The 24,589-nt window shown below is 44.9% G+C and overlaps 1 protein-coding gene across 2 annotated transcripts in view; it reads right to left on the bottom strand.

Moving 5' to 3' along the window:
* The window catches only part of TWSG1 (twisted gastrulation BMP signaling modulator 1), a 117,269-nt gene that overhangs the window by 53,512 nt on the left and 39,168 nt on the right, over nt 1-24,589 (bottom strand). For both annotated transcript variants that reach the window (XM_086964947.1, XM_086964946.1), the window contains exon 3: nt 3,788-3,887. In XM_086964947.1, the coding sequence (XP_086821073.1) occupies nt 3,788-3,887 (100 nt within the window). The remainder of the gene's footprint in view (nt 1-3,787; nt 3,888-24,589) is intronic.

A 24,589-nucleotide genomic window follows, 5' to 3' on the forward strand; every position in this document is an offset into this window, starting at 1 on the left:
TGAGAGCCTGGAATAAATATTTTGATTGGCAAGAAGTTCTGTGATTCCACAAAAAACGTGCTCTCCAGGCAGCTGTAATCATTTTGTTTATCTATCGAGCTGTCTAAGCTTGAACTTTTAGGGGCACACCATGACAGTGGAATTATTGGATATTAAAGGTTATCAGATAGCTAGATAAATTATGTTGTTTTTCTCTGGCAGCAGCACAGATGGGAGGAGGGCAGTTATTAACCTGCATGCATTTTAAGGTCTCACTTGACAGTGCAACTGCCAATTACCTTTTACCCTAAACCAATATTAATCTACAGTTCTTTGCTTCCACACAAATACATATCCATTCCCATGCTATTTACTTGCAATGCTTCTTATTACCATACAACATTCCTTTAAAGCCAGACCTATTGACACTGCCACTGCTTGTATACAAAGGAAGAGTTAAATTCACTGAGATGGCCTCTGTAAAGAATCCAGCAGTATTCCTGCCTTTCAGATAAGAACCGGGACTGGATTACAAACAGAGGCAAGTATTCCATCAGTACCATGCAGTATACAATACATGGCCACTTGCAACTATTTTAAGATCAAGTCTATGAAGAAGCCTATGGAGAAAGACACTGTAGAAGCCCGGGAACAAAAAAGCAATATGTGGTTCCAATAGAACTTGGCCATCTGCAACAACGTCTGCTTTTTTAAGTTAGTGCCATGGCCAAAAACATCAAGGTAGAGGTTATTTTAGTAGGATTTCGCAGAAAGACTAAAGCCGAAAGTGATAATCTTGGCAATCCCTATCATGGAATCATGTGTGAACATCAATACTTAGGTTTGTTTCAGACGTTAAACAGATTGGCTGCTAGTTGGGTAATCTGTAACCCACTGGGAATAAACGTCCTTACCACGTTTGCTTTCTTGTCTTGAGCCGCACCAGTCAGTTGGAGCTTTGCATATGTTTTTACTTGTAAGCCCAGATTTCATGCTATGTAAGTTTTGATTTGATTAACAGAATTGTACATTTTCTTTCTTTTAGAAACGCCCAGTCCACATGCGATCCTAATTCTAGTACACACAAATAATACAGTACAGAGAAAATTAATACCATATATATCTGAGAATACATTAATCTGTTATGTTGATCACTAACCCCAAGTGCTGCTCCCTTAAAGAGCCTCAACAGAGGCAGGTATTTACTATTTAGAAGATTTCTAATGATATGTAGCTGTTTGTAATTACCAAAATAAACCCCTTGTAGCAAGTACCAGTGCATGTAAGGAACAGTAATACAGAACTAGTATTTAAAGGCTACAAGCCGTACTTTGAGAGCGGTCATTGTCAGAATGTTTAACGAGTGACAGCCACTTGTTTCCACACAGTTGCCATGTTATGGGCAATAGATTCAGAGGGCCAATAGCCACAGTGGGTATCAACAATGGTACTATGACATCCATGGAAAACCTTCTGCATGAAAAAATAAGCTACCAGTCTCCGAAGTAAAAGAAATACTATATGTTGCATGGTAAAGGCTCATACTGAGAGGACAATTTGAGCCATCAAGAAAAAAGGCTACATCAGGCTTCCAGACATAAAGAAATATTATTGGGCTGCACACCTAGCAATTATCAATCATGGCGCATACGGTGGCCTTGCGAACCAGGATACCGTATGGATAAGTGGCTTCACCCAGGAGTGAATTATAATAGATCACTCTATTCGAAACCTGGCCGGCCTCGACTGACAGGCCCCACTGGTCACTCAGTCAGTGTATGGCACACCGCAAATAGATCCTTCGGATGGGAACGTAGACTGACGTTAGCTACCCCACTATGGGATTCTGCACAACTAGGTAATCTATGAACATCAAAAGGGTTTGATAAGTGGGACATTATTGGCATCTCACAAATTAAAGATATATGGAAAAGGGGAGAAGTGAAACCATTTGCCACTCTCCAGAGTCAAAACGAGCTAGCGGACACTAAGCTTTTCCGCTACAGGCAGGTTAGCCATGCACTACATTCACTCCTCCCAAAGGGCTCGTCCCTTCCCGAATCATCCTTGTTGGAGGATAGAATACTGGATGGTCACATCCCGGATAAGACCATCTCATTAATTTATAATAAATTAACACATAACATTGGAAGATCCTCTCTCAGTATTGCGACAGAAATGGGTGGCAGATGACATAGAAATTGATGTTGAGGAGTGGCAGGAGGCAATATCTTCTCCTCCGGTAGTGGCCATTCCAGCACGACTAAGGCTAGTACAGCTTAAAATTCTGCATAGGATATTTATGACCGGCCCTCTGCAAGTACAGATGGGGGGAGCATAAACAGGAGACTGTCGCAGAAGATGCGATCAAGTTTGCACCTTTATGCACATTATATGGGAATGCACACTCATTCAAACATACTAATGCAGTGATGAGGGCAGCCCTCAATGTTACTATTTACCCTGAAGCACGTAGATGCCTGCTGAACATATGGGAACCAACTGACTTGAACACCCATCAAACACAGTTGGCCACTTTGGGATTCATGCTTGCCAAAAGAAATATCGCTCAGGCATGGGGAGCAGCACCCCCCACCCCCCACACTGGAGGCATGGGAGACGAATATGGACTGGTGTATGTTCAGGGAAAAGACAGTGTATACTGTCCGAGGCGGTCCTAGAAAGTGGTCCCGCATATGGTCACCGTGGAAGTCATATTGTGGAGACATTTGAAATCCCCCACAGAGCATTGAGCTCGATGATCTGCTTCCTCCTTGAAATGCCCTTACTGTGTATGATGTGAAGAAGTATTGCCTCTAATTGTCATGCATATATTGATATTGAGCTGATTTGACGATTGCTTATGTCTGTGTTTGTTTAATAAACAGATTCATAAAAAATAAAAAAGGCTAAAGCAAAAAGGATCACGGTGCTTAAATCTTCCCCTATATACACAGTATTGAACACCAACTGCAGAACTGTGTTGCTGTGATTACCTCTTATAATCTATTTGGCAGCACAATGCTGTGCATGTGCTATCCATGCATGGACAACAGCTGGTCTTCTGCTCACGAAACAGAACAACCCATTACAATTTGGCACATATGGAAAATAAAATAATGTGTACCCAATTTGGGTGGTAATGCTAAGGCTCAAACTGACAAATTCCCCTCTATGCCTTTGTAAGGCTTTCTGGTCATATATTTCTGATGTGAAAAATCTTGGCAAAAGCAGGACAACCAGAATATGAAAAAATGTCTTGGGAGGGTGGGACTTAGCTTTCTAGTATTCACCGTCAATCTCCTCGCAAATGCTCACAAAGCGTGCTATCACCCTAAAAAGTGTGATCTAAGACCTACCCAGAGAAACATAAAAAAGTGAGGAAACTAAAAATACACCAGGATGATTGTGGAGTGTTTTAAAAGACACACGAAAGGGAAAAACAGACAGTTCACCACATATCTGCCTATGAATAAAAAGTGAAGGGCTCAAGATTAGGTAATATTTTGAAGAATTTTTCTGTGTGAAAGATCTCACGCATTTTGATATCTAGACTCACCAAGCTCGACTCCTCCAGTTCACCAAAACATTGTTGGTGGTAATTAACTTCCAGTCACAATCAGCTAGGCACGATCTAAACCCTGTGCTTTAGATGGCAATTAAACACTGTGCCAAAAACTGTGAGCCATCCCGTTACCCATATTGAGAAACATGGTACTATGATGCACACCGAGCACCCTCTGCATGAAAGAATGAGCTGCCAGTTTCCAAAATGAAATTACTATAAGTAATTCAATGCACAACTTACCCACACAGTCGCAGCAGTCCTCCCACAGTGTACTGAGGCAGAGCATACATTCCTTGCAACACGAGCAGTTTCCGTCACTTGGGCGGCACTGGCAAAGCTCCTGCAAATTCAATGAAGACGAGATGGTCATACATTTAATTAGCAAGCATGATCATAGCTTGATATATGCTTAATTTTTTTTTTTTTTTTTTACTTTAGACCAGTGGTTCCAAAACTTTTTAGAACCACAACCACTTTTTAGAACAACAAACGTTTGTGACCCGCCTATCTTTAAAGGGCGAGGTGGGGAGATTTATTAATAGAACTAAAGCATCGTGCGGAAGCGCATTGTCATTTGCAGGCAGCACATTTCCCTTTGAAATTGCTACTAAATTTGCATAGACATATTTTTACTGATAAAGCTAGTTGGCACACAAATGATAAGTTGTGGAAATCGGGTTGCTGTGAATATTTATCAGTTGCGCATCAGCAAGTAAAATGTCTTGAATTGTTTTGATCATATTAAAATCTTTGTTTCCAGCACATTTCACAATGACAAAAAAATGTGCTTCATTTTTGCTTTCCTAATTGCTGAGTGCATACAGTTCATTTACAGGTAAATACATTTGGATATTTGTTGCAAAAAACATTCTACAGCTTTTATCACTTCCTTGTGCTCCAGCAAGATTATCAAATAATTCACTTTGAAAACACATCTCACTTTGCAATAAGAAAGAAAAGTAAACACCAATACCCATGTTAAAAGAATAGCAACCGGACATTTGACCTCTGTCTTTAAATCACCGCAAATGTGACAAGATGAACACAGAACTTAAAGGCTCTTTAGTTATGGCTTGGACTTTCCCGACCCACCAAAAATCAGCTTGCGACCCACAGTTTGGGAAATGTGGCTTTAGACTAAAACGTCCATTTCATTACTATTACCTACCCGAAATTGCTATTCCTTTTGCCACCCCAGAAGAGTGAGAGGCCGAGGTAATTTTATGGTGCTGTTGCTTTTTTGATAAACATTACTTTGAGGTATAAAGTAACCCACACACCCTCTGCTGCATATAAAACAATATTTTTTTTTTACGTTAGTAAAAAGTTGTTTAATTTTTTTTTTATCAGGCCTCTCAAAGTGATGACAGCAGTGATGTTAACCAGATCGCAGAGATCCGGACTTCCAATTACTAGGTAGTTATTAGAGTATAGTCCTGAATTCTCATTCAGATGAGTGCTCAGTTTCTGGAAGTACAAAAAAAAATACAAACTCTGTTAAATAAAGAGGTCTTCATTCTAAGACTCGTGGTGAATCAGATGTTTGGCACAGATTGTGTTTATAATCAATATCCGTTTCTGGATGGTGCAGTAATTTCATATAGGTATGACATTAAAAATTCTGCCGCACGACCTTGAATAAATGGTTGGTCACTATAAATAACCAAGGTCACTGAAATTACGTGATCATGCATCAGTGGTGTATGTAACATAACTAGGGGTTTACTGTATATTCCATCATCTTCTGCATAACCTTCATAGTTTAACAATTTTGTTTCTCGTTCAAAAATTACTAAAAATGCAGCGACGCGTGTTTTACAGCAGAAGGCACTGAGCAAAGGATGATTGTTCACCTTTCAGTTGCATATTGTATTTGGATGTTAAACTAGGACTAATAAGGTGAACCCTTTGCCCAGAAAGGGTCAACGTGTAAAAATGAAAAAATAATGGAACTTATACTATCACATAATACCACATCATTTGATTTTTTTGCCCTATAATATAGTAAACCCTGCTGAATAGTTTTTTCCTTCCTTGCCACATAATTCCAGCGGCCCAGACCATAACCATCTCAGGACTATCACATGAATTGTAATTCGTGCAATACATGCACTCGTTTTCAGAGGACGTACAGTGTCTGCCCAATCAAATCCAGTAGAGAGGAAAGATCATCAACATGAGGGCAGATCCAGAGGTCCTTTTTCTGTGGATCGAATATGATCTGGCAACAGGTGTGATGTCATGTCAGACCTAAAAACGGACAGCAAAACGCGCTTTTATGACAGCACGATGTCCATTTTCACAATCATAACCGGTTTATATATTATTTTTTTACTTGTTTGGCATCTTTCAGGAAACCACATTCACGATTTGCAGATCCACTGTGCTGTGACTAAGTAGTTAATTAAATCCTGCCACAGATGTTACAACATGAAGCAGGCATTTTCCATCCCGAGCACTATGGAAAAATCCTCTTGCTGCAGAAACATGGTACTTTGAAGGGTGGAATTTTCGAAATCTCCATTCAGTAAATGCTTTCTTTTTGGATATACATTAACTCTCTAGCAGTAAGGGTGGAGTGCAAACAGATAAAGAACAATTGATCCGGAAATCCAAAAATCTCAATCAAGCCCCCCACATATACGCTTGTTTGTTTGATGCCAGCACACCAGATTATTCAATGCACAACAAAAACTGCAAAGTATGTTATTTGCAAAAATGAGTGTTAAATCGCCATAAATTGTGGCTGCGCAGTTCACATAGATGCTGCTACATTGTACTTTTCAGATGTAAAATACTGAATCAATTCTGTTGCATAACACGGTTCAGAAACAAGGTTCCAAGAGATACTGCCCCCTTTTTCTCATATTCCACAATACCTTATGATACATATAGGCCTAACTAAATAATTTCAGATGTTTGTGGGCATTGGTCAGTAAAGGAAGGACTAAAGTCTGGTAGGTTGCTGTAGTATGGCACTACTACAACCAGGAATACTCAGCCTTAGTGACATTTTTACTTTAAGATATCAAATTTCATATAAAACAAGGTGCTCAAATTCTCAATAGTGTCCAAGACAATGGTCATATGAAAGAAGGACAGTGACCAAATGCAAAGAAGAAGTGTGCCTACTGCGTAAGATCCACACAGAGAAAACTACAGCCTGAAATAATTCCTACACCTTTGCATTGAGGACAAAATATTACCAGTACTCCAAGCACTATAATTGGCTATCTAATCCCAAGCATTCTGCTTTTGTACGCCGACATCCTCAGTATGGGGTTCCTCCTTTATCCGAATAATATAGCAAGTGTACTCACAGACCAGAAATATCCCGCTCTAGACTGGCACTTCGACTCCTACAAGAATGAATGGATTTACCTATGAAACAAAATTACAGGAAACCATCAGAGCAAAGACAAACCGCCAAGATCACCTGAAATCGTGGAAAGCAGTAAAGCAATGGCTTTTGCCAACCAGGTTATTAAAGGCTCCAGAAACTAGTAGAAGGAATGTGTCGATATCCCATAGAAGGCAGAAATTCCAAAAACTGAAGTTCACAGCCACCTTAGATCTCAAATCAAAATCAAGGGGTTTTATAACAAAACTCAATAACATTGCAACTCCGGTTCCCATACAAACACCCCCACAAAAGTCACTCTGTGAATCAATTCTCTTCAAAACAAGCAGGCCTAACAGAGTAGTGTTGCTAGTCCACGAAGCACTACAGCAACTAGTCGATGATAAAAATCCCTATATGTATGCAACTTAAATAGAATACACAAAGCTTCAGTATTCAGTTGGCAGCATTAGCAAAAGATTGTTAAAATTCTTGTGACCAGAATTACAGAATAACCCTCTACCACCAATCATTCGATAGCTAACTCGACCTTCACTTCGAATGTTAAACTACTCTGTTCTGGTGCTGAATCTATGATTAAGGGGTCATTCGTACCAACACCATCCTCGGAAACATAAATGCCCCTGAAATACTCAATCCATTTCTCTGGTGAAATGTGGGAAGAGGAGGCATATGCTCCGTTATCATTAAAAAGAGGATGTTGACTAACTCCCAGAATTGACTGCTGTCTGCCTTGTAATATACTTTAAAATGTGGCCTCACAGTGGAAGCCTAAAGCTTTTTCCCTGTGTAGTTCCAGCAATGTTTTCCATAAGACAGGTCTGGGTGTGATCAAAATATGTAATTTCATATACGCACCTGGGAAAATACTAGCAAAGTCCTCCAATGTTATTTCTCTTAATTTTCAATTCGGATTTAGTGGATAAATAAGATTTTAATAACTTAAGTGAAAAAGTAACTTTAGAAAAATGTAGTCTGCCTGAGCCAGAACTGGCTCAAAACATGTTATGCCAAATATCACTCATTCAGAGTTAGAATACACATGATTGGCTGGAAGAATCAACAAACCTGACTCAAAAGACAATGTCTTGTCTCTCAACCCATGATGGACAGGGGGCGTTAACTGCTGACCACTTAGCATGGATAAGTTATATGGGAAATGTACATGAACAATTGGGGCAGAAGAAAGAACAGCCTTCGCACTCTCTCTTGGATGTACAAATGCTATTTTTTCTATTTTTATTCTACAAAGGGAAACAATTTGTCCTTGTGTAGAAAGCCATTTCCCCTGCACCATCAGTAAATAGAGAGGTAATTAGTTCCCTTTGACTTAAAGGAAGGGGTGTTAAACCTGCCGATGGTGGAGTAAATTTCCAGACATTTCTATTGTGAAAAGGGGATAAAGTGGAATTTAGAAATGGATGCAAACCTATGGGTTTTGGAGTGTTTCCAAAGTTGGACCATCCACTTGCCATGCACTGGGTGAGATTGACAGACTTCCCTACATTCTTGGTTGGTTGAGAAACCCACTGTAAAAATGCATATCTGTCTGTCAAGAATACCTTTTTCAATTCCTGCAAAGGCTTAAAAAAGGTAAACACTGGTATAAACAAATATTTATGACTGAATTTAACTTTGTGAGTAAGACCCTATATATAAAGGATAGGTTATGGGCAGTTATGTATTATGATTCCATACAGGAGTCTGCAAGCTAGCACTTTGCATATTTTTTAAACCTCAACTTAGTGAAGTATACATCTAACAAATTATTTTTTTTAATATTCCCTCTACTATACAGGGCTGCAATCACACCACTAGGCAAACCTGTTTTACTGATTGCAATGAGCTCCTACTTCCTTTCTCCCATGCTGAAGGTCTAGGGCAGATGGAAGTTGCTCAACATGAAGAAAATAATGTGCTATATTAATACTAAAAATGAAGACATGGAGGCCAGGTCACGCAGAAACAACTTGAGAATAGTGGGCATGTTGGAGTCCACAAACGCAGATAAACTGGAGCACTATATTGAAACGATGCTCACCATGCTCTTTGGTCCCGAGAGCTTCTCACACCTGATAATTAGAAAAGGTATATTGTTTGCTAGTGCCCAGCCTGCTGCTAAGCACTCCTGCCCATCCCAACATTGACTGCCTTTTTTTATTTTTATAAATCTTTTTATTATTTTAAACAAGAAAAAAGGAACAGACATATCCAGTGCCATACATACATATGTTGATAATAGGGTGAACAGGATTGACAGCAGGATAAACATGGAGCAACAGAAGAATCCCTGAGAGGCCAACAGTAATGAATACGGAATAAGACTTACAACCTTACAATCAGTAGACAATTTAAATGCGGACCCTCAGGACCCTCCCACCCATAAAATCGAAACAGCAAAAGAATCATGGGAACCAGACACTGGAATTCGAAAAACAGAATCAGGATATTTCGACAATATTGCTAGTATAGTTGTTGTTGTATAGCTTTATTTCGAAATGTTTCATTTCATAAAAGCATTACAGTAAAAATCAATGTGAGCATAAAAACAGTTGTACATCAAAACTGACAAAATCTCAAGAAGGGCGCTAAAAATATACAACTTAGTAGATAACAACCATTCTAAAAGCATTTGTGCAAGTACATAATTATCAACTTCGAATAGGAATAATGGGGAAGGGACACATACCAAAAAACAACCGGGCCACTGGAATGTAGGTTGGCATCCTTACTGGAGGATCATTCTCCTCGCGGTTCTTATCCTCCAAGCCCACCCCAGGAATTTTGCCAGGCCACAAGCAAACAGTGGGTGGGGATCTGATCTTAACAGCTGTAAGGCCTCCAAGTGTGACCGAGTGCCCAGCCTCGCGCAGAGCGGTTTCAACCATCTGCGACGGGGAGCAGCGTAGGCTGGGCATTCGAACAACAAATGGGGAATGGATTCATCCCTGGTTGTGCAGAAAGGGCAAGTTTCTATGGTTTGCCATGGTGGTTTCCATTTAGCTGTCCTTGTGCCTAAGGGCAAAACCCCAGCCCTAAATTTAAAATACAACGCCCTATCTGCTGGATTTAAAATCACATCAAGGTAGGGTTCTCTGAAGGGACGGCATTTGATAGCCAAAAACTCCTCAGCTGATCTGCACAGATTCGGTTGGGACACTTTCTCGTTATCCACCCACGACCAGAATATTTTCTTTAACAGCTGTTTAGGTGGTGAAGATCTACTGGCCCAAGCGTCATCCAGGCCTAAGTCACAAAGGAGGCGCTTTACTCCAAGGAGCCAACCGATCTTATACCAGCCCGGGGTTGAAAGAAGTTCGCTTAGTGCATCCGCATAACTTGAAAGTTCAGGGACATTCCATATACGGGCCCACAAAAGGAGGGGACGTAACTTGGCCTGATCGGCTATGGATCGTGTTCCTGTATCAAGTAGAAGGGGTAGAGTGGGAGAGCTGTGGGGGAGCCGCATTAGGTCTTTGTGAAACTTATTCTCCAGATGGGATAGGGTATCAAATTTCTGGGTACCCCACAACTCAGCCCCGTACAATGCCGCACTCACAGCCTTTGCCTTGTAGATGTCGAGTATCACCCCGATGGGTTTAAGGGGTGAGGCGCGATGTTCTTTTAGGAGGGCGCCCGTAACCCATCCATTAAATCACTCCAGAAGTTAGTTTCGTGCGTGACCTTTGCCACAGCTTGGGTCTTCTTGTAGTTTTTCCTAGCTAGTGAAATCAAAGCCGGGTCTTTAGCACTGACCGCCAGGATTAGCTCACTTTTTGCTTGACGGCAAGCGTGGGAGTACCATTGATCTCTACCCCTAGTCTCGTTTCTCCGCTTGGACCCCCCCCTCCCCTCAGGAACCAAGAAAAGATTACTAAGTGATACAATAGTCTCCACAAATGGCACGAGGATAGGGGTGTCAGAGTCCAGCGTGCCTGCGATACACTTAGCTTCCATCATTATGGACTTTACTTGGGCCATTCTTGTAACATCAGAAGCAACCTTAGCCCACTTCAGTCGCCTCCCGCAGTTAGATGGAACAACTTCATGGGATGATTTCCAAGTTAGCCGGGATAATGCTGTGGCCCCTGGGTCCCACGGGAGAGCAAGCGAGAGGACCAAAGGATTGTGGTCACTATCCGTGGATTGTTGAACAACCATATCAAGGACATATTCCCACAGGTTGTAGTTTAGCAGCACGTAGTCAATTCTGGAGGTGTGTCCAATCCTGTTGAATGTGTGCGCACCCCCAGTATCTGACTTGCAACGGCCATTAGTGGCTCTGAGGGCGTATTCCAAGCAAAGTGCGTTAATATCAATGGCATTCTGTGTCCATTTCTTAATGGGGTCAAGAGCAAGCAAAGGAATGCCTCTCTTGGCATCGTCCTCCCATGTGTCCAAAATGTCATCACTGGCCAGAGGCTCGAAACAGCAATTAAAATCCCCGGCCAGAATAATGAAGGAGTCGATGTTGCAGCCAGTTAGCTCCTCTTCAAGTCCAGTTAAAGACAAGGGGCTCGAGTTCCCCGCCCTGGCCCCCCTAAAGTACAGGTTAAAAAGCTCTAGAGTCTTGCCCCCCGGGCATTGGATAGTGAGTCTCAAAAGATCTGGGGATGGTGAATTTATATGTTTTACTGTGAGCCCCAACGATACACTAACCCAGATGAGAAGGCCACCAGAAGGACGGCCTTTGCTGCCTTTGGGCCTGGAGGCCGGCACAGAGTAGGTGGTGAAGCCGACCCTGTGCACGGGCTCCAGGCACCAAGTTTCTTGTAGGAGGCAGATCCCAAAAGGCTCCATGAAAGAAATCCAATCAGGTTTGTCAAAGTTCCGGGCAAGCCCTGCCACATTCCAGCTTAGGATTTTAAGCAGGGGAACACCTGCCAAGGTCTTACCAGACTGTGGCTCAGAAACTGGAGAGATGACATGGATATCATCGACCCTGGAAGATTGGAGAGAAGCTGCAGGTGACGAGGCATCGGGGGCAGTCAGGTTTAAGGCTAGGGGAGTAATAGGAGACCAAACAGCTGAGGGAGGGTGCACCAGATCCTGTATAAAGGGGACCTGAGTTGAGGACTGAGTCGGAGGGGGAGTACTAATCACACCCACGGTAGTCGCCAAGGACGATCTCCCCGCCTCCAGTATAAAACCATTGGGATTACTTGATAGTGCTGTTGCTGGGGGCGTTAGGAGTCAGTCGACATCCTCCAGGCTGCCAAACCCATTTGAAGTTACAGTTCCAAGCCAGCCACTGTTTAGATTATACACAGTGGGAGGGTATCCCCAACTAGGCTGTTGGGGGACTGTAGGCCAAAAACCCCCCTGCGGGCATACAGCACGGGGGGGATAGAAGAATGACAAAGGCCTCGGAGCAATAGAGGAACCCCAGTCTTGATTCCCAGGAGACCAGATATGTTTGGCCGTATACACATCATCAAAGGTTACGACTATACAGTCACCGGGGGTCGATTTCCTCGTGGTACCCACCCACGGAACTCTTCGTGTCGTTAAGACTCTACTCCTCCTACCATTGGGGATAGGTCTATAAGTATTAAGCCAATGCATAACTTTATTGCGTAGGGAATGCTGGTCTTCGTATTGGCCATTCTCTAATTCCGGGACACCCGTCAAAACCACCATATAATCATTTGCTTCAGGAGGAAGGTCGATGTAACCTCCTCGAAAATTACTCCTGGTATAAGGACCCCCAGCAGAATGAGAAGGGGGTTTGTTCCGGGGGGCCTGGACAGGACGGGAACTAGAGCTAGCTGAGTTCTGAACTCTCAGTGCAGCTGGTGTAGTGTTGTTCCGAGGGGCCTGGGCAGGGCGGGAACTAGAGCTAACTGAGTTCTGAACTCTCGGTGCAGCTGATGGAGTGCCAATATGAGATTGTGTTGCTAGAGCATTTAAGGTGTTAGCCCTGGCCTGGGGGGGCGGATTTACAGTAATGAGACTCCTGGTGCGGGGTTTGGGAATAGGGTGGGTAGGGCAGGGCACAGTGGGATTAGGGGGCAAACCAGGGATAGCTGTAGGAGGTGGGGTAGGAACCTGTGTAACCATGTTACTATCAATCAGACCCTGGCGTTCAAGGCCTCTCAGGCCAAGGGTGGCCAAGGCGATAATGCTTTTCTCCATCTCAAGGAGATTGTTCTCTATACGAGAAAGCCTTAAATCCAGGGGAGATAGAAGATTTTTTAGAGACTGCCAAACCACTCCTATAAATTCCCTCTCCCTCCCTTCTTGATTAGTCCAACCCGGGTCTGATCTCTCAGGTGGTAGGGTGCTTCCAGGATCTAAAGGGACTTGCCCCACGATGTTTTCGCCACAAGGAACCAATGGGGAGGGGAAAGACGTAACTGGACTGGCATCAGCTATAGTATTATCAATGATGGACAGGTTGGCCCCCTGCATTGGCATTTTTTTCCGTGGGGAGGTTGGACTGGGGGAACGTTTTCTCTTATTGGAATTCACCGGAATGTTATCGAGGCCGCCATATGAGGTGGAGGCCAGAGATGTATCAAAGGATTGTGGGGAAGAAATGGGGGGAACAAGAGGGCTACCCTCAACAATGGGCGGGCCGTCAGGCAGAGCAGGTAAACCTAGAGATGGAGAGGGGATGGGCAGAACAGGCATATCGTGAACATCAACCAGCGCTATAACGCCCTCCCGAATGCAAATGCGATTAGGGGAAATAGCAGTAGCTATGTGTCCAAGGGAGGATTTCTTATGGGAAGCAAATTCAAGTGACAGCTTCCTAGCCGCTTCCAAGTCAAGGGACACTCTAGTTTGCAGTTTATTGATTTCATGATCTATCGCCTTGCTTGTCCGCGTAATGAAGTCGTCCATAGGCCCGTTATGGACCAACCCTCCCTTGGCCGCCCTATTACGTGTAACGCGGGTACACATGTGGACTAACTATGGCTAACAACCCGGGCAACAAGAATAGGCAAACACAGACCCCAGGATGCGAGACGAGGGTGTAAGAGAAGGGGCCCAGACCAGACCGCTCAGACCTCGAACGGCCTCAAACGGCCCGCTCTTAGCCCGGTCTTTGCTCCGGGCTGCGTCCCGCGCTGCGGGAGAACTAGGTCAATAAATAGGTGAACAGGTAGACAAGGGGGCGTGGCAGCGGGGAGAGCGGACCGGAAGTTGGTGTGTGGTCTTGCAGGGACTCCTGGGCAATGGAGTCCCCTGCACGCTCGCAGCCCCGCTGACCGCACTCACCCGTTGGCTTCGCAGACCTTCCGCAGACCTTCCCCTGTGTCCCAGATGGAGAATACACGCAGCGGCACCCGCGGAGCGGGTGCGGCAAGAAGTAGCGAGAATCCTTTGGTGAGGCGCTAAGGGCAGTTCAGTCAGCCTGAAAGTGCGTCCGTGCTCCTGGATGGCGTCCCGCAGGAGGAAAAGAGGTGAGGGTCTTTATGCACCACAGCTGCAGAGGGCGGGGGGCGGCAGCGGGGAGAGCGGACCGGAAGTTGGTGTGTGGTCTTGCAGGGACTCCTGGGCAATGGAGTCTCCTGCACGCTCGCAGCCCCGCTGACCGCACTCACCCGTTGGCTCCGCAGACCTTCCCCTGTGTCCCAGATGGAGAATACACGCAGCGGCACCCGCGGAGCGGGTGCGGCAAGAAGTAGCGAGAATCCTTTGGTGAGGCGCTAAGGGCAGTTCAGTCAGCCTGAAAGTGCGTCCGTGCTCCTGGATGGCGTATAGGAAATACTTAAAAAGAGATTGAAAAAAAGGGAAACCATATTAGCGATAACAGAAAGAAAACAAAAAACCCAACCCCCCACCCTGCACCCCTGCAACGGCTATCGCCTAACCCCCACTAGCAGTGTGCCTGTCGCCCCAACTAACTAAATTCTAAAAGTAGAAAAGAGAAACTGTGGGGGAGGGCATTTCCATATAAGCTCCCGGTCCCCTTTCCCCCTGCCAGAGACAAGCACCCCCTATGATGAAAAATCAATAATATCTATAATCAACAAAAGAGAAATTAGGGGGGAGCCATGATGCACCGCCCAACCTCCCGCGAGACCAACAGCCACAAAATCTACGTCCATTAAGGCCGTAATACCAACTACAGTCGATCACTCTCAGCCCTGGCCCTTCCGAACCATTATGTGAACCCCTCCCATTACTTCAGCAGGAGAACAAGAGTGAAAAAAAAGTCTGAATAAATGCAATACAATACAATTCAAAGTCAGCAGGTTGCCAAGAACTTCAGCAGCACAGGAACACTCCTTCATGGACAGATAGTCCCAATGTAGTTTTCTCCAAGATCGGTAAGTCACCAAAGAGGGAAAGGATGGAACAGAAGTCCAAGGACAATCACCCACAAGATTCTCCGGGAAGGGAACGCAAATCGAGTCTACCAAAGTCAGCTATGATGGTAGGTATGGCAATATGTTCAAAACACTGGGTTCAGGATTTTTCAGGAGACCAACCAAGGGCTGCTGCTCCTCTTGTCGCACGGGGCTCTCGTTCAGATTCAAGATGGTCGTAGCTGAAATCATAGCTTGCGGTAATAATTGAGATGTAACCGGGTCCGGTTCCACGCACTCCATCACCAAAAAGCCCGTCCTCATTTTGTGAATCAGGGCATCCACATGGGAATGAAATGCCCCGATGGCTGCCAATATCTTCTTTAGCGATGGCTCACTCTCCGTCCGGTCCATTTCTCCACGCTCAGCAACGATCATGTTCACTTCCCCCGGGGAGCTGGCTTCTACGGGGGGGAACGACAGGAGCGGAACGGACGACGTCAGAGGGGACTGGTCAGTTTCTGCGGCGACAATATATATCTCGCTTCGAGAGCAAAGACCCAGACCCACCGAACACCGGCCGGGCCACACCGGGTCCGCAGGTCAGGGACCTCCACCCCCGACCACTGTACTGCCACGTCACTCCTCCCTCAATGTTGGTCAGGCAAGATGAGCGCCGTCGAGATCGGGCAAAGAAAAAACCTCCACCTCGGTGGACCGGACCCAGACTGCCACTCACGGCCGATGTTGTTCAACTTCGACACGGCCAGATCGAAACTCGAGGCCCCGGCTCTCCTGCTGGATTAGGCCGCAAACTTCAACTCGACGCAGCTCCGTCACCCAAGCGAATTAAGTTTTCGGAATTGCACCATCGGAGTGAGCATCGGTTCATCTACACGGAGGTCGGGCGTAAAATCAGGATTATCGACAGGATCTTCTGGCAGGATACGGAGGTCGGCGGAGCCGGGAGCCTAAGCGGCCATCTTGGTTGCTAGCGTAGCTCCTCCCCTCTGCCTTTTTTATTTAAGCGACAGAGACACAGCCTCCAGGTGGCCATGGATATGGTATAGGAGGGCAATGTCAATGCCCCTATCTGGTTTTTCAGCGTCATGGCCCAGGAGACTCAGAGGAAATTTCTACCAGTACAAAAACAAGAATTTGCAATGCAATAGGTCTCGCAGTTGTTTGAGTTTGAGCAATTGGCATTGTAATTATCAATGCCTTTTATTTTACGTTTTATAAACCAACACAAATAAAATGCATTGCCATTTGCAATGGCAATGGCTCAAACTCAAACAACTGCGAGACCTATTGCATTGCAAATGCTTGTGTAGAATATGGCGCTGAGACTATCTGTCAGCCCACTAGTCACCAGCTTACTGACTCTTTGGTGCATAATTATTTGGCAGCACGGACTTAACATACATATATATTATATATATCAATAAAAATTCCTTCTTCACAGTTTTATATAGCCCTAACTGGTCAGGGAGGTATTGGAGCGCTTTACATGAGCACCACTTGCATTCATTTTTGGTAGACATATTTAATCCCAATGCCATCTTGGAACAGTAAATAAAAAAAATTAAATACGCGGGTGGCATTCGCTGGCGCACGCATGCGTGCTTACACATTCATACATTTTGATGCATGAACACACAAGTGGAATGACAATTGCAAGCAGCGGTCGCGTCATGGTGCCTTTTTTTGTAAAGCAATTTGACGATGCTGCAAAGCTTTGGGGAAAAAAAGTCCGACGCTGGAGTGTAGATCATCAATAAAGGAAATGTTCTAAAGTCGACTCTACTGGCTTACCGCTTTGCCAATGCTTGGTTGGGGTTGGCGAGGAGGTGGTTTTAGAAAACGATAACTAGCAATCCACAACAAATTATCTTTACCCCAGTCCCAGAATAAAAACCATCATGAGTGCACACGCCTTCTTTGCGCGGCAGTTAAGCAAACACAATGGCTTTCTCAGCTGAAGAAAGCGCCAATGTTTCCTTAGAGATGTGTCAGTGATGCACGGCGCTGGAATGTCCTTGCAGCAGGGTAACGAGACCTGGGAAGCCCCGGCTTTGTTTACGGACCCATAACAGTGTGCAAAGCTGTGACACCCTTCACATGTGGATGACTGTTGTGTCAAGCCATGACGATACTAAGCCCCAGTTGCAAAAGGCGAAATTCCCCTGCAGATGTGTTAACGTGTTTTGTTTTCACAATTTAGGAAAACGCAATGATGTGTGGAGCACATAACAGGTTAATATTCCTCTCTCTGAATTAAACAACAAGGCCTACTGCATTGCATTGCAAATGCTTGTTTGTAAAAGCACCTAATGACGCACTCGACGTGCTGTTCAATACTGTTCCCCCGTACATGCCGCACCACAGCAGTGGGGGTCCGCCGCCACACAGAACAAAGTGAGGCCGTCGGGGGAGCAGTCCAGGCACTGCTCGCACATCACTCAAAACTCTAAATAAAATAAATACATCGTCCTATGATGGGCTCTGCAGAAGTAAACGTGGCTCGTCGCCAATGGTCTATATCGGCCACTATTTGATTAGGCCCTCTGCCACGCTACAGTTCTTCAATGAAATAATCCCGGTTTTCCGCTACAGTACTCCCGCCCTCAGAGTTCCTACTTCCCCATTGGTGCAATGGCTCTTTCGGTTGGCTCCTGCCCCTCTCCGTCACGCTAGGGGCGCGGCTTGTTTCCAACCTATTTCACCCTGCGGTTGCGCTTGTTTCCCAATGGGTGGACACATGGTGCGCGCCAGGAGCCGGTACTCACCGTGCCGCGTCAGAGGCTCGCTCTCCTGGCGGGCTGGTATCGGCGGCCGGGGCTGGACACGTAGCTGCTCCCTCCTAACATGATGCCGGACGACACGCCGCTCTTCGACCCCCGGCTGCTGCTCGACCTGGACTGGAGCCTCAACACGGTGTCCTTCCGGGGCTGCGGCGCACGTGGCCGCATCGAGGAGGTGGCGGCGAGTGCCAAAGCCGGCAGCTGGGCAAGTGTGTGTGTGTGTGTGTGTTTGTGCATGTGTGCGTGTGTGCGTGCGTGGGTGCCTTTGTGTCTGTGCGTCTGTGCGCGTGTGTCTGTGTGAACAGCATGCCGGAATCGGAGCGAGTGTTCACGTGCGCGACCTGATCCGATTCCGGCATGCTGCGCGTGCCCATCTGTTGTCTCCCTCTTAGCTCGTTGTAAGCAGAGCCGACAGCAATAGGGTCTCGCTGCGACAGGGCTTTCGCCTTGTGTCGCAGGTGCGAGACCTAAAAAAGGACTAGTCGTTGAAATTGCCTACTTTTGTACTACTGCCACCCCTTAATCCTCCCCCATACCGACACAGTGGGGGAGGAACAACCCTTAAAAACTGGTATATTGAGCATCATCTTATTAGTGGCACAAACATTTGACCAACATACAAGTATTTAATGAAGTATCCAGAAAATGCTTTCGGCAATACCAGGGATATAGAAGAAGCTATATGAATACCAAAACAATACAAACATGTTCATATCCAAGATACAAATAGTCATGCTGTGATGCAACGTAAAACATTACATTTTAGCGTATGTTGCAGCACAAACAACATTTTAATACTGCCTCAGGAGATAAGATACTCATAGCTGGTTCTGTTTCAGAGTATATCACAACAGAATTCAAATGTTTGAGGATTGGACTACCATAATCAAATACAAAAGAGGACAGGTCCCCTTTCTTGAGAGCAAATCAAACTGCATTCTTAGGCAAGAATTTATTCTCTGCAACCTGGAGTGTCCTACAACGGCCATGATAACACAATTCAGCCTGGTAAGTGTCCACTGAGACTGCTTTTGCATTACGAACCAAGCGTAGTAAAAAGATGGACAGGTTCTTAAACTTATTAGACAATTTGATCAGTGGCCAAACATTTTGCTCCAAGCTGCAATAGCCACTGAAGATACAGAGGAACTGGAGATGCTAAACAGTAGAAGACAAGTAGCCAATGATAGTAGTGTGCAATTGGGAACACTGAGCCATTCAGAATACTGAGCTGCTAATAATACGTAACTACTAATAATACTGAGCCACTGGCATTACTCATGCATGGATCAAAATGAGCCACTGATAATGAAGATATCTGAGATCCTGCCAATTAATGCCACAAAGTAGGGGGTGAAACTGATCCTCTAATGACACAGTCTCATACATGACAATGACAACCAACCATTCATTCAACAAAGCTGTTCATGATGCCAAGTGAATTATGAGAATGAGTCCCTGCAGAGCACTGTGCACGGTGTTGTGTTGCTAAGCTAATCTTAGTCATACCCAGTAAATTTCTTTGGGCCACCATCCACCGCAGGTATACTAACACCATTGGGAGTGGGTAAAACAGACAGGAGTCCTGTGAAGCGCCCCCAAACGTATGAGCAAGGGATCTACGTTAGGTAGACAAGCCTTTGAGTGACAGTATGTATGTTTTTTCTGGGTTCCCCTCACCCTTTCCCCGGAGCGAGCACACACAAACCATCTGGACTAGAAATATCATAGGCTTTATTTGAAGCCAAACTAGTACAGTAAACCTGCAAAACAAGGATAAAAAAACCCCATTAATATAGTATGATACAGAAAATGTGTGACTGATCCCAACCTGTGTGTGTACGTGTGCACCCGATTGTATTTAGGCAGCAGGTATGGAACTCGATCGGGTCTCATTCCTTACCATCCATGTCAGTAGGTGTCTTATATTATATTTGCTCAGCCTGATCACCAGCTCTCAATGCTCCCTTCTAACCTGCACCAATAAGTGATGACTGTCTGGAGTTGTTACTACCTCGGACTCCAATCTTCTTAGCCTAGTCTCAAATTCTGTAATATTCCTTCCTAGTTCTACTCTAACAATATGTGTCATCCAAATACAGATTCCAGTCATGGTGACCTTGAAAGCCTCCCAGATTTCCCTCGCGTCTTCAACCGGTCCAAGATTTACTTTGAAGAACTGCACTATGGCTTCCACCAGAGTCACCCTATAGGTTTGCTCAATCACGTAGCCGATTGTAGTCGCCATGTGGGGATCTTCCGAATCTGGGCTCACCATTGTATGGATATTATGAGTGAGCTGTGATCCAAATATGTTTTGCCCATGTATTCTGTTAAAAAAACTACTACTGTGAGTTGCACACAAACAAGTCTATCCTGGAGTATAGTGCATGTACATGTGGGTAAAATTAGCATTTTCTGCCATTTGCCCATCCAAGACTGAAGCTTATTTGCGACCTGCCCTGCTTGCAGCCCCCTATACTGATGGGAAGGACCTGTCCGTGTAAGGGTGAACTACACAATTAAACATCACCCCGCAAACAGTAGGGATATCTTGGTCCACCAGGAGCAAGAATATTACAGATTCTAAGAACTCAGTTTGCTGCAACACTAGGGGCATACACATGCTCACTAATTTTACCGATTTGCCAGCAGGTCTACCCCCTATCATGGTGTTATCTACACACATGATCAGTGGCATACTTTTCCATCATTATTTGAACTCTAGGGTCAATCCAGATTAAAGTGCCTCTAGCGAATGTAGAGTATGTTGTGTTCCTTCCTCTTCATGTGTCTGTCCTACCCAGGAGCATGGATACATTACCATGTCCTGCCACTGCTCGCTTTTTAAGTGCTACTTTTTTATTTTTGTTTGAGCACTCACCGAGTGGGCATGTGTTTTCCCAATGTCTCCCTTGTGTGAGTCTCATCTGCCTCCCCGTGATGCTCTTGCTCGTGTGCTGCTTCTTCCCCCAAATCTCCAACCCCGCTATTTTCTCAGCCGCATGCCTCTTCCCCTGCTCCACATTGCTCCCTCTCTCGTCCATTAGTGCCCCCCATTGCTCTCTCTGTTTCCTGCCTTCCCTGCGCCCTCCATGCTGATTTCTCCCACTTGCACCCACCCCCCCAAGTTGCTCCCCAACCCTCAGTTGCTTTCTCCCACCCCACCCTCCGTGAGTCCACACAACCCTCACCCTCTGTGTTTGAAGATAAGAATAATAAATGGAGATGTAAAGGCTCGACTAAGAGCACACAGAACATCGGTCGTTAAAGCAGAAATCTATAATGTGCCTGCACAAACGTCTAACACATCAAGTGTACAAATACTGCCGATCTCCAACCACAGAGGGAAGGAGGGGTTGGAGACAGGTAAACACAAAATCATAATGAGCAAATTTCCTAGACAAACCGAGTTAAGGGCACACTGATTCGTGCAAGCTCATCCCTGTGCCCTTTTATATAAAATACATATTTGCTGGGTTTTCTAGTAATAACAACACAATTCATGGCTGAAGAACCAGAGCCCAAACAAAAGGGACGACTCTTTCAGGCACTCGTTAAAACTGAAGCAGCAAAATAATTCAACCCCTCCCGCCCCCTTAAGGGCAAACAACCACCCGACCTTCTATGACGACCTGAATACATAGCAGCAGGTACGGCTCTCAGTGCAGGGCCCATGAATTGCAGGAAAGGAACAATGAGGGCAATAACAGAGGGCCCCTAAAGGGCCAGTAGAGGCTCCACATGGGAGGACGGGTACAAGGGAGATGCATGGCTGCAAGCCGTCTGCATAGCATGTGATGGATGCCTTTCCCAGTGTTTAGTTTTTAGCCAACAGCTTTTTGAATATTGGAACTTGGAGGTCCATAACTGGAATAGGAAAACAATCGAGACTACAGGTCTCAGCTAGCGAATCCCAGCAGTTTACATCCCGGCATGCTGAGTGCTGCTGGCTAAAGGGTCCAAACTGGCTGATGGTGCCGCATTTGGCAGGTGTCTACTGGCAGGTCTGGGCAGACAGAAACAGAAACAACCATTGGCAAGGCCAACTGATCTAACCTTTGAGATCCATTGTCTATGCCAATGGCTGTTAGCCTCGCTACACAGCATGAAGGATGCTGTACAGCAAGGCTAGGAACCACTGGAAAAGCCAAGAGATCTCAAAGCCGAGACCTATCAGCTTTGCAAATACTTGATTCTTTTTGTTTAAGCACTCCACAACAGTGTATTTGTTTTCCAGCTGTCTCCCTCATGTACTTCTCCACCATCTGCCATGCTCATGTTGCTCTCTTACCCATTGTTTACCCTCCACTCCATGATGGGCTCAACCTTGGGTTCTTCTCCCTGCCACGTTGATTTCCTAGCTGTGTGCTTCTCCCCCCCCCCCTTTAAACTGCTTTCTCTCCATTGAGCACACCCATCGCTTTTCCCCACCCTCCAGGATTCCGATCCCCTCTGCCCTCTGTTTTAGTTCTGTCCCAGAATTGTTTCCCCCACAGATACAACTACTTTCTTTTTCTTTTTTACGGATTCCACTCTAATCACTAAACAAAAGGAAAAAAGCAATCTCGAATCATTGTGTAGGCACACGGATGCTTGGTGTGCACAGCTACCAAATGATGCAGGTTCATAGGACCATAAGCTTTTTTCTCTTTAAGCCATGCTGCACAGTAATGGGAATACTGTACAGCATGGCTAAAACCATTGGCAACGCCTTTTGGCTTTGCCAAAGGTTGTGTTGTGAGTAATCGGAGATTGGCATTGTGCTCAAGTAAAGTTGGACAGTATGGATTGGTGGTTCGGTAGGACTGAAGTTCGCGGTTACTACTAGATATCTTGGAACCAAAAGTCCAACTCTGTCCAGATGACTTTTTTTGAGTTTGACCATTATGTGGCGGTACCTTTTACAAAAACCTTTGGTGGGGTATCATTCTCAAACCATTGATTGAATAAGACCATTTCAAAAAGGCTTTTTGGAGTAAATAAAGTGGCACTCTTCTAGTGCGCTCTTACTTAGTCAAAAATGCCTATGAGAATTGGCTTCAAAATAACTCAAATGGGAATAATATGTGCATTTTCAGGAAATAGGTATATAAAGCTAAGACAAAGGACTATGCCATCGTTGCACTTTTACTAACGGGAGGTTGGATATTTCTGGGAAAGATTTTATCCTGTATTTATAAATGCTCTTGCAAATTACCCCGATGTGTATTCCTAAACTCTAATCTGCTTTATTATAATGTACACTTTAGTGAGGTCAGATGCTGCTCAAAATCACAGTGTTAGGGTTTCTATTTTTTTGTGCATAATGATGTTAACAGAAGTTAAAAATACTTGTAGGACATTTTAAATTAGACCCTACCAGGGTCTAAATCTAAATAGTAAAAGAAAAATGTTGCACGTTTCAATTGTGTCCTTTTCATTGTCTGCAATATGTGGTTTACAACAGCCACCACTCCTCATGATTGAAAGCAGGACCTAGTTGTTCATTTTTTTTAGAAACCTTCCGCTGAATCAGCAACTCTGTAACTATCACCCCCCCCACCCAATCTCTACGTTTCCCTTTCCCACTAAAACGTTTGAGAAAGATTTTTACCAGCTTTCCACCTATTTAGAAGTGAACAACTACTTTGATGCCGCTCAATCTAGCTTCCGCCCTTGCCATCCATCGCACAGAAACTACCCTTTTGGTCATATCCGATGACCTTCACTATCTTCTGGATCAGGAAGGCTACACCACCATGCTCCTTCTCTAACTATCTGCTGTTTTTGACACAGTTTCTTATAACATTCGCTTTCTTCCACAATGGCATTTGCAAATACGCTCGCTCGTCTCCAATATTTTCTTTCAAAAGAACTCGCCCTCATCTTCATCCTTTTCACTCCTTGCTAGTTCCCATCCCCTGTAGCATTCCACAGAGCTCTCACCTCACCTTTCCCCTTTAACCGCTACATCACCCCTTCTGGATCACTCACTAGATCTTTTGCATTTGTGCTGATGTCGTGTGTAGAAGATACCCAGATTGTCCTCTCCATCAACAATATCAAGTTTACCCTTAACATATTTGCATGATATGTAGTCGTTGGATGATAAGCAACTGCCTCAAACTCAACAGTGAAAATGTGGAGGTCCTCATGCTAGGAGGTAATTCCTCTACCTGGCCTTCTCTCTGGCAGCCCTCTGAACTCAGGCCCACCCAGGTCTTCTGTAGTAAAAAAAGTATTGCGTTCTTTTTGTCATTCACTGACCAGATTGGTAGGGTGGCGGCCTCTTGTTTCCATCATTTGAGGAGAAGTAGAAAAATCGTTCCCTTGCTGTCACTTTCTGCTAGTGGAACAGTGGTTTAGGCGTTAATATATTTTGCCTAGATTACAGAATTTAACAGTATCTCAGCATCCTTACCCATCTCTGGCATCATTTACAATTTGTCCAAAACATTGCCACCAGCCCCATTCTCTGGCTCTCTCTCAGTACTTGTTAGAGTCCATCTGAAGAAACTTCACAGCCTGAACAGCCAACGTTCCATTTTAAGGCACTTTTCTTGTTTATTGGGCCCTTAATGTCACATGGTTGATATATCAGGTAGAGGTTCCTTCGATATCATCCCTCATGTAATTA

The sequence above is a fragment of the Lissotriton vulgaris genome, chromosome 4_1 (genome assembly GCF_964263255.1).
Source record: "Lissotriton vulgaris chromosome 4_1, aLisVul1.2, whole genome shotgun sequence".
In the NCBI taxonomy this organism is placed as follows: domain Eukaryota; kingdom Metazoa; phylum Chordata; class Amphibia; order Caudata; family Salamandridae; genus Lissotriton; species Lissotriton vulgaris.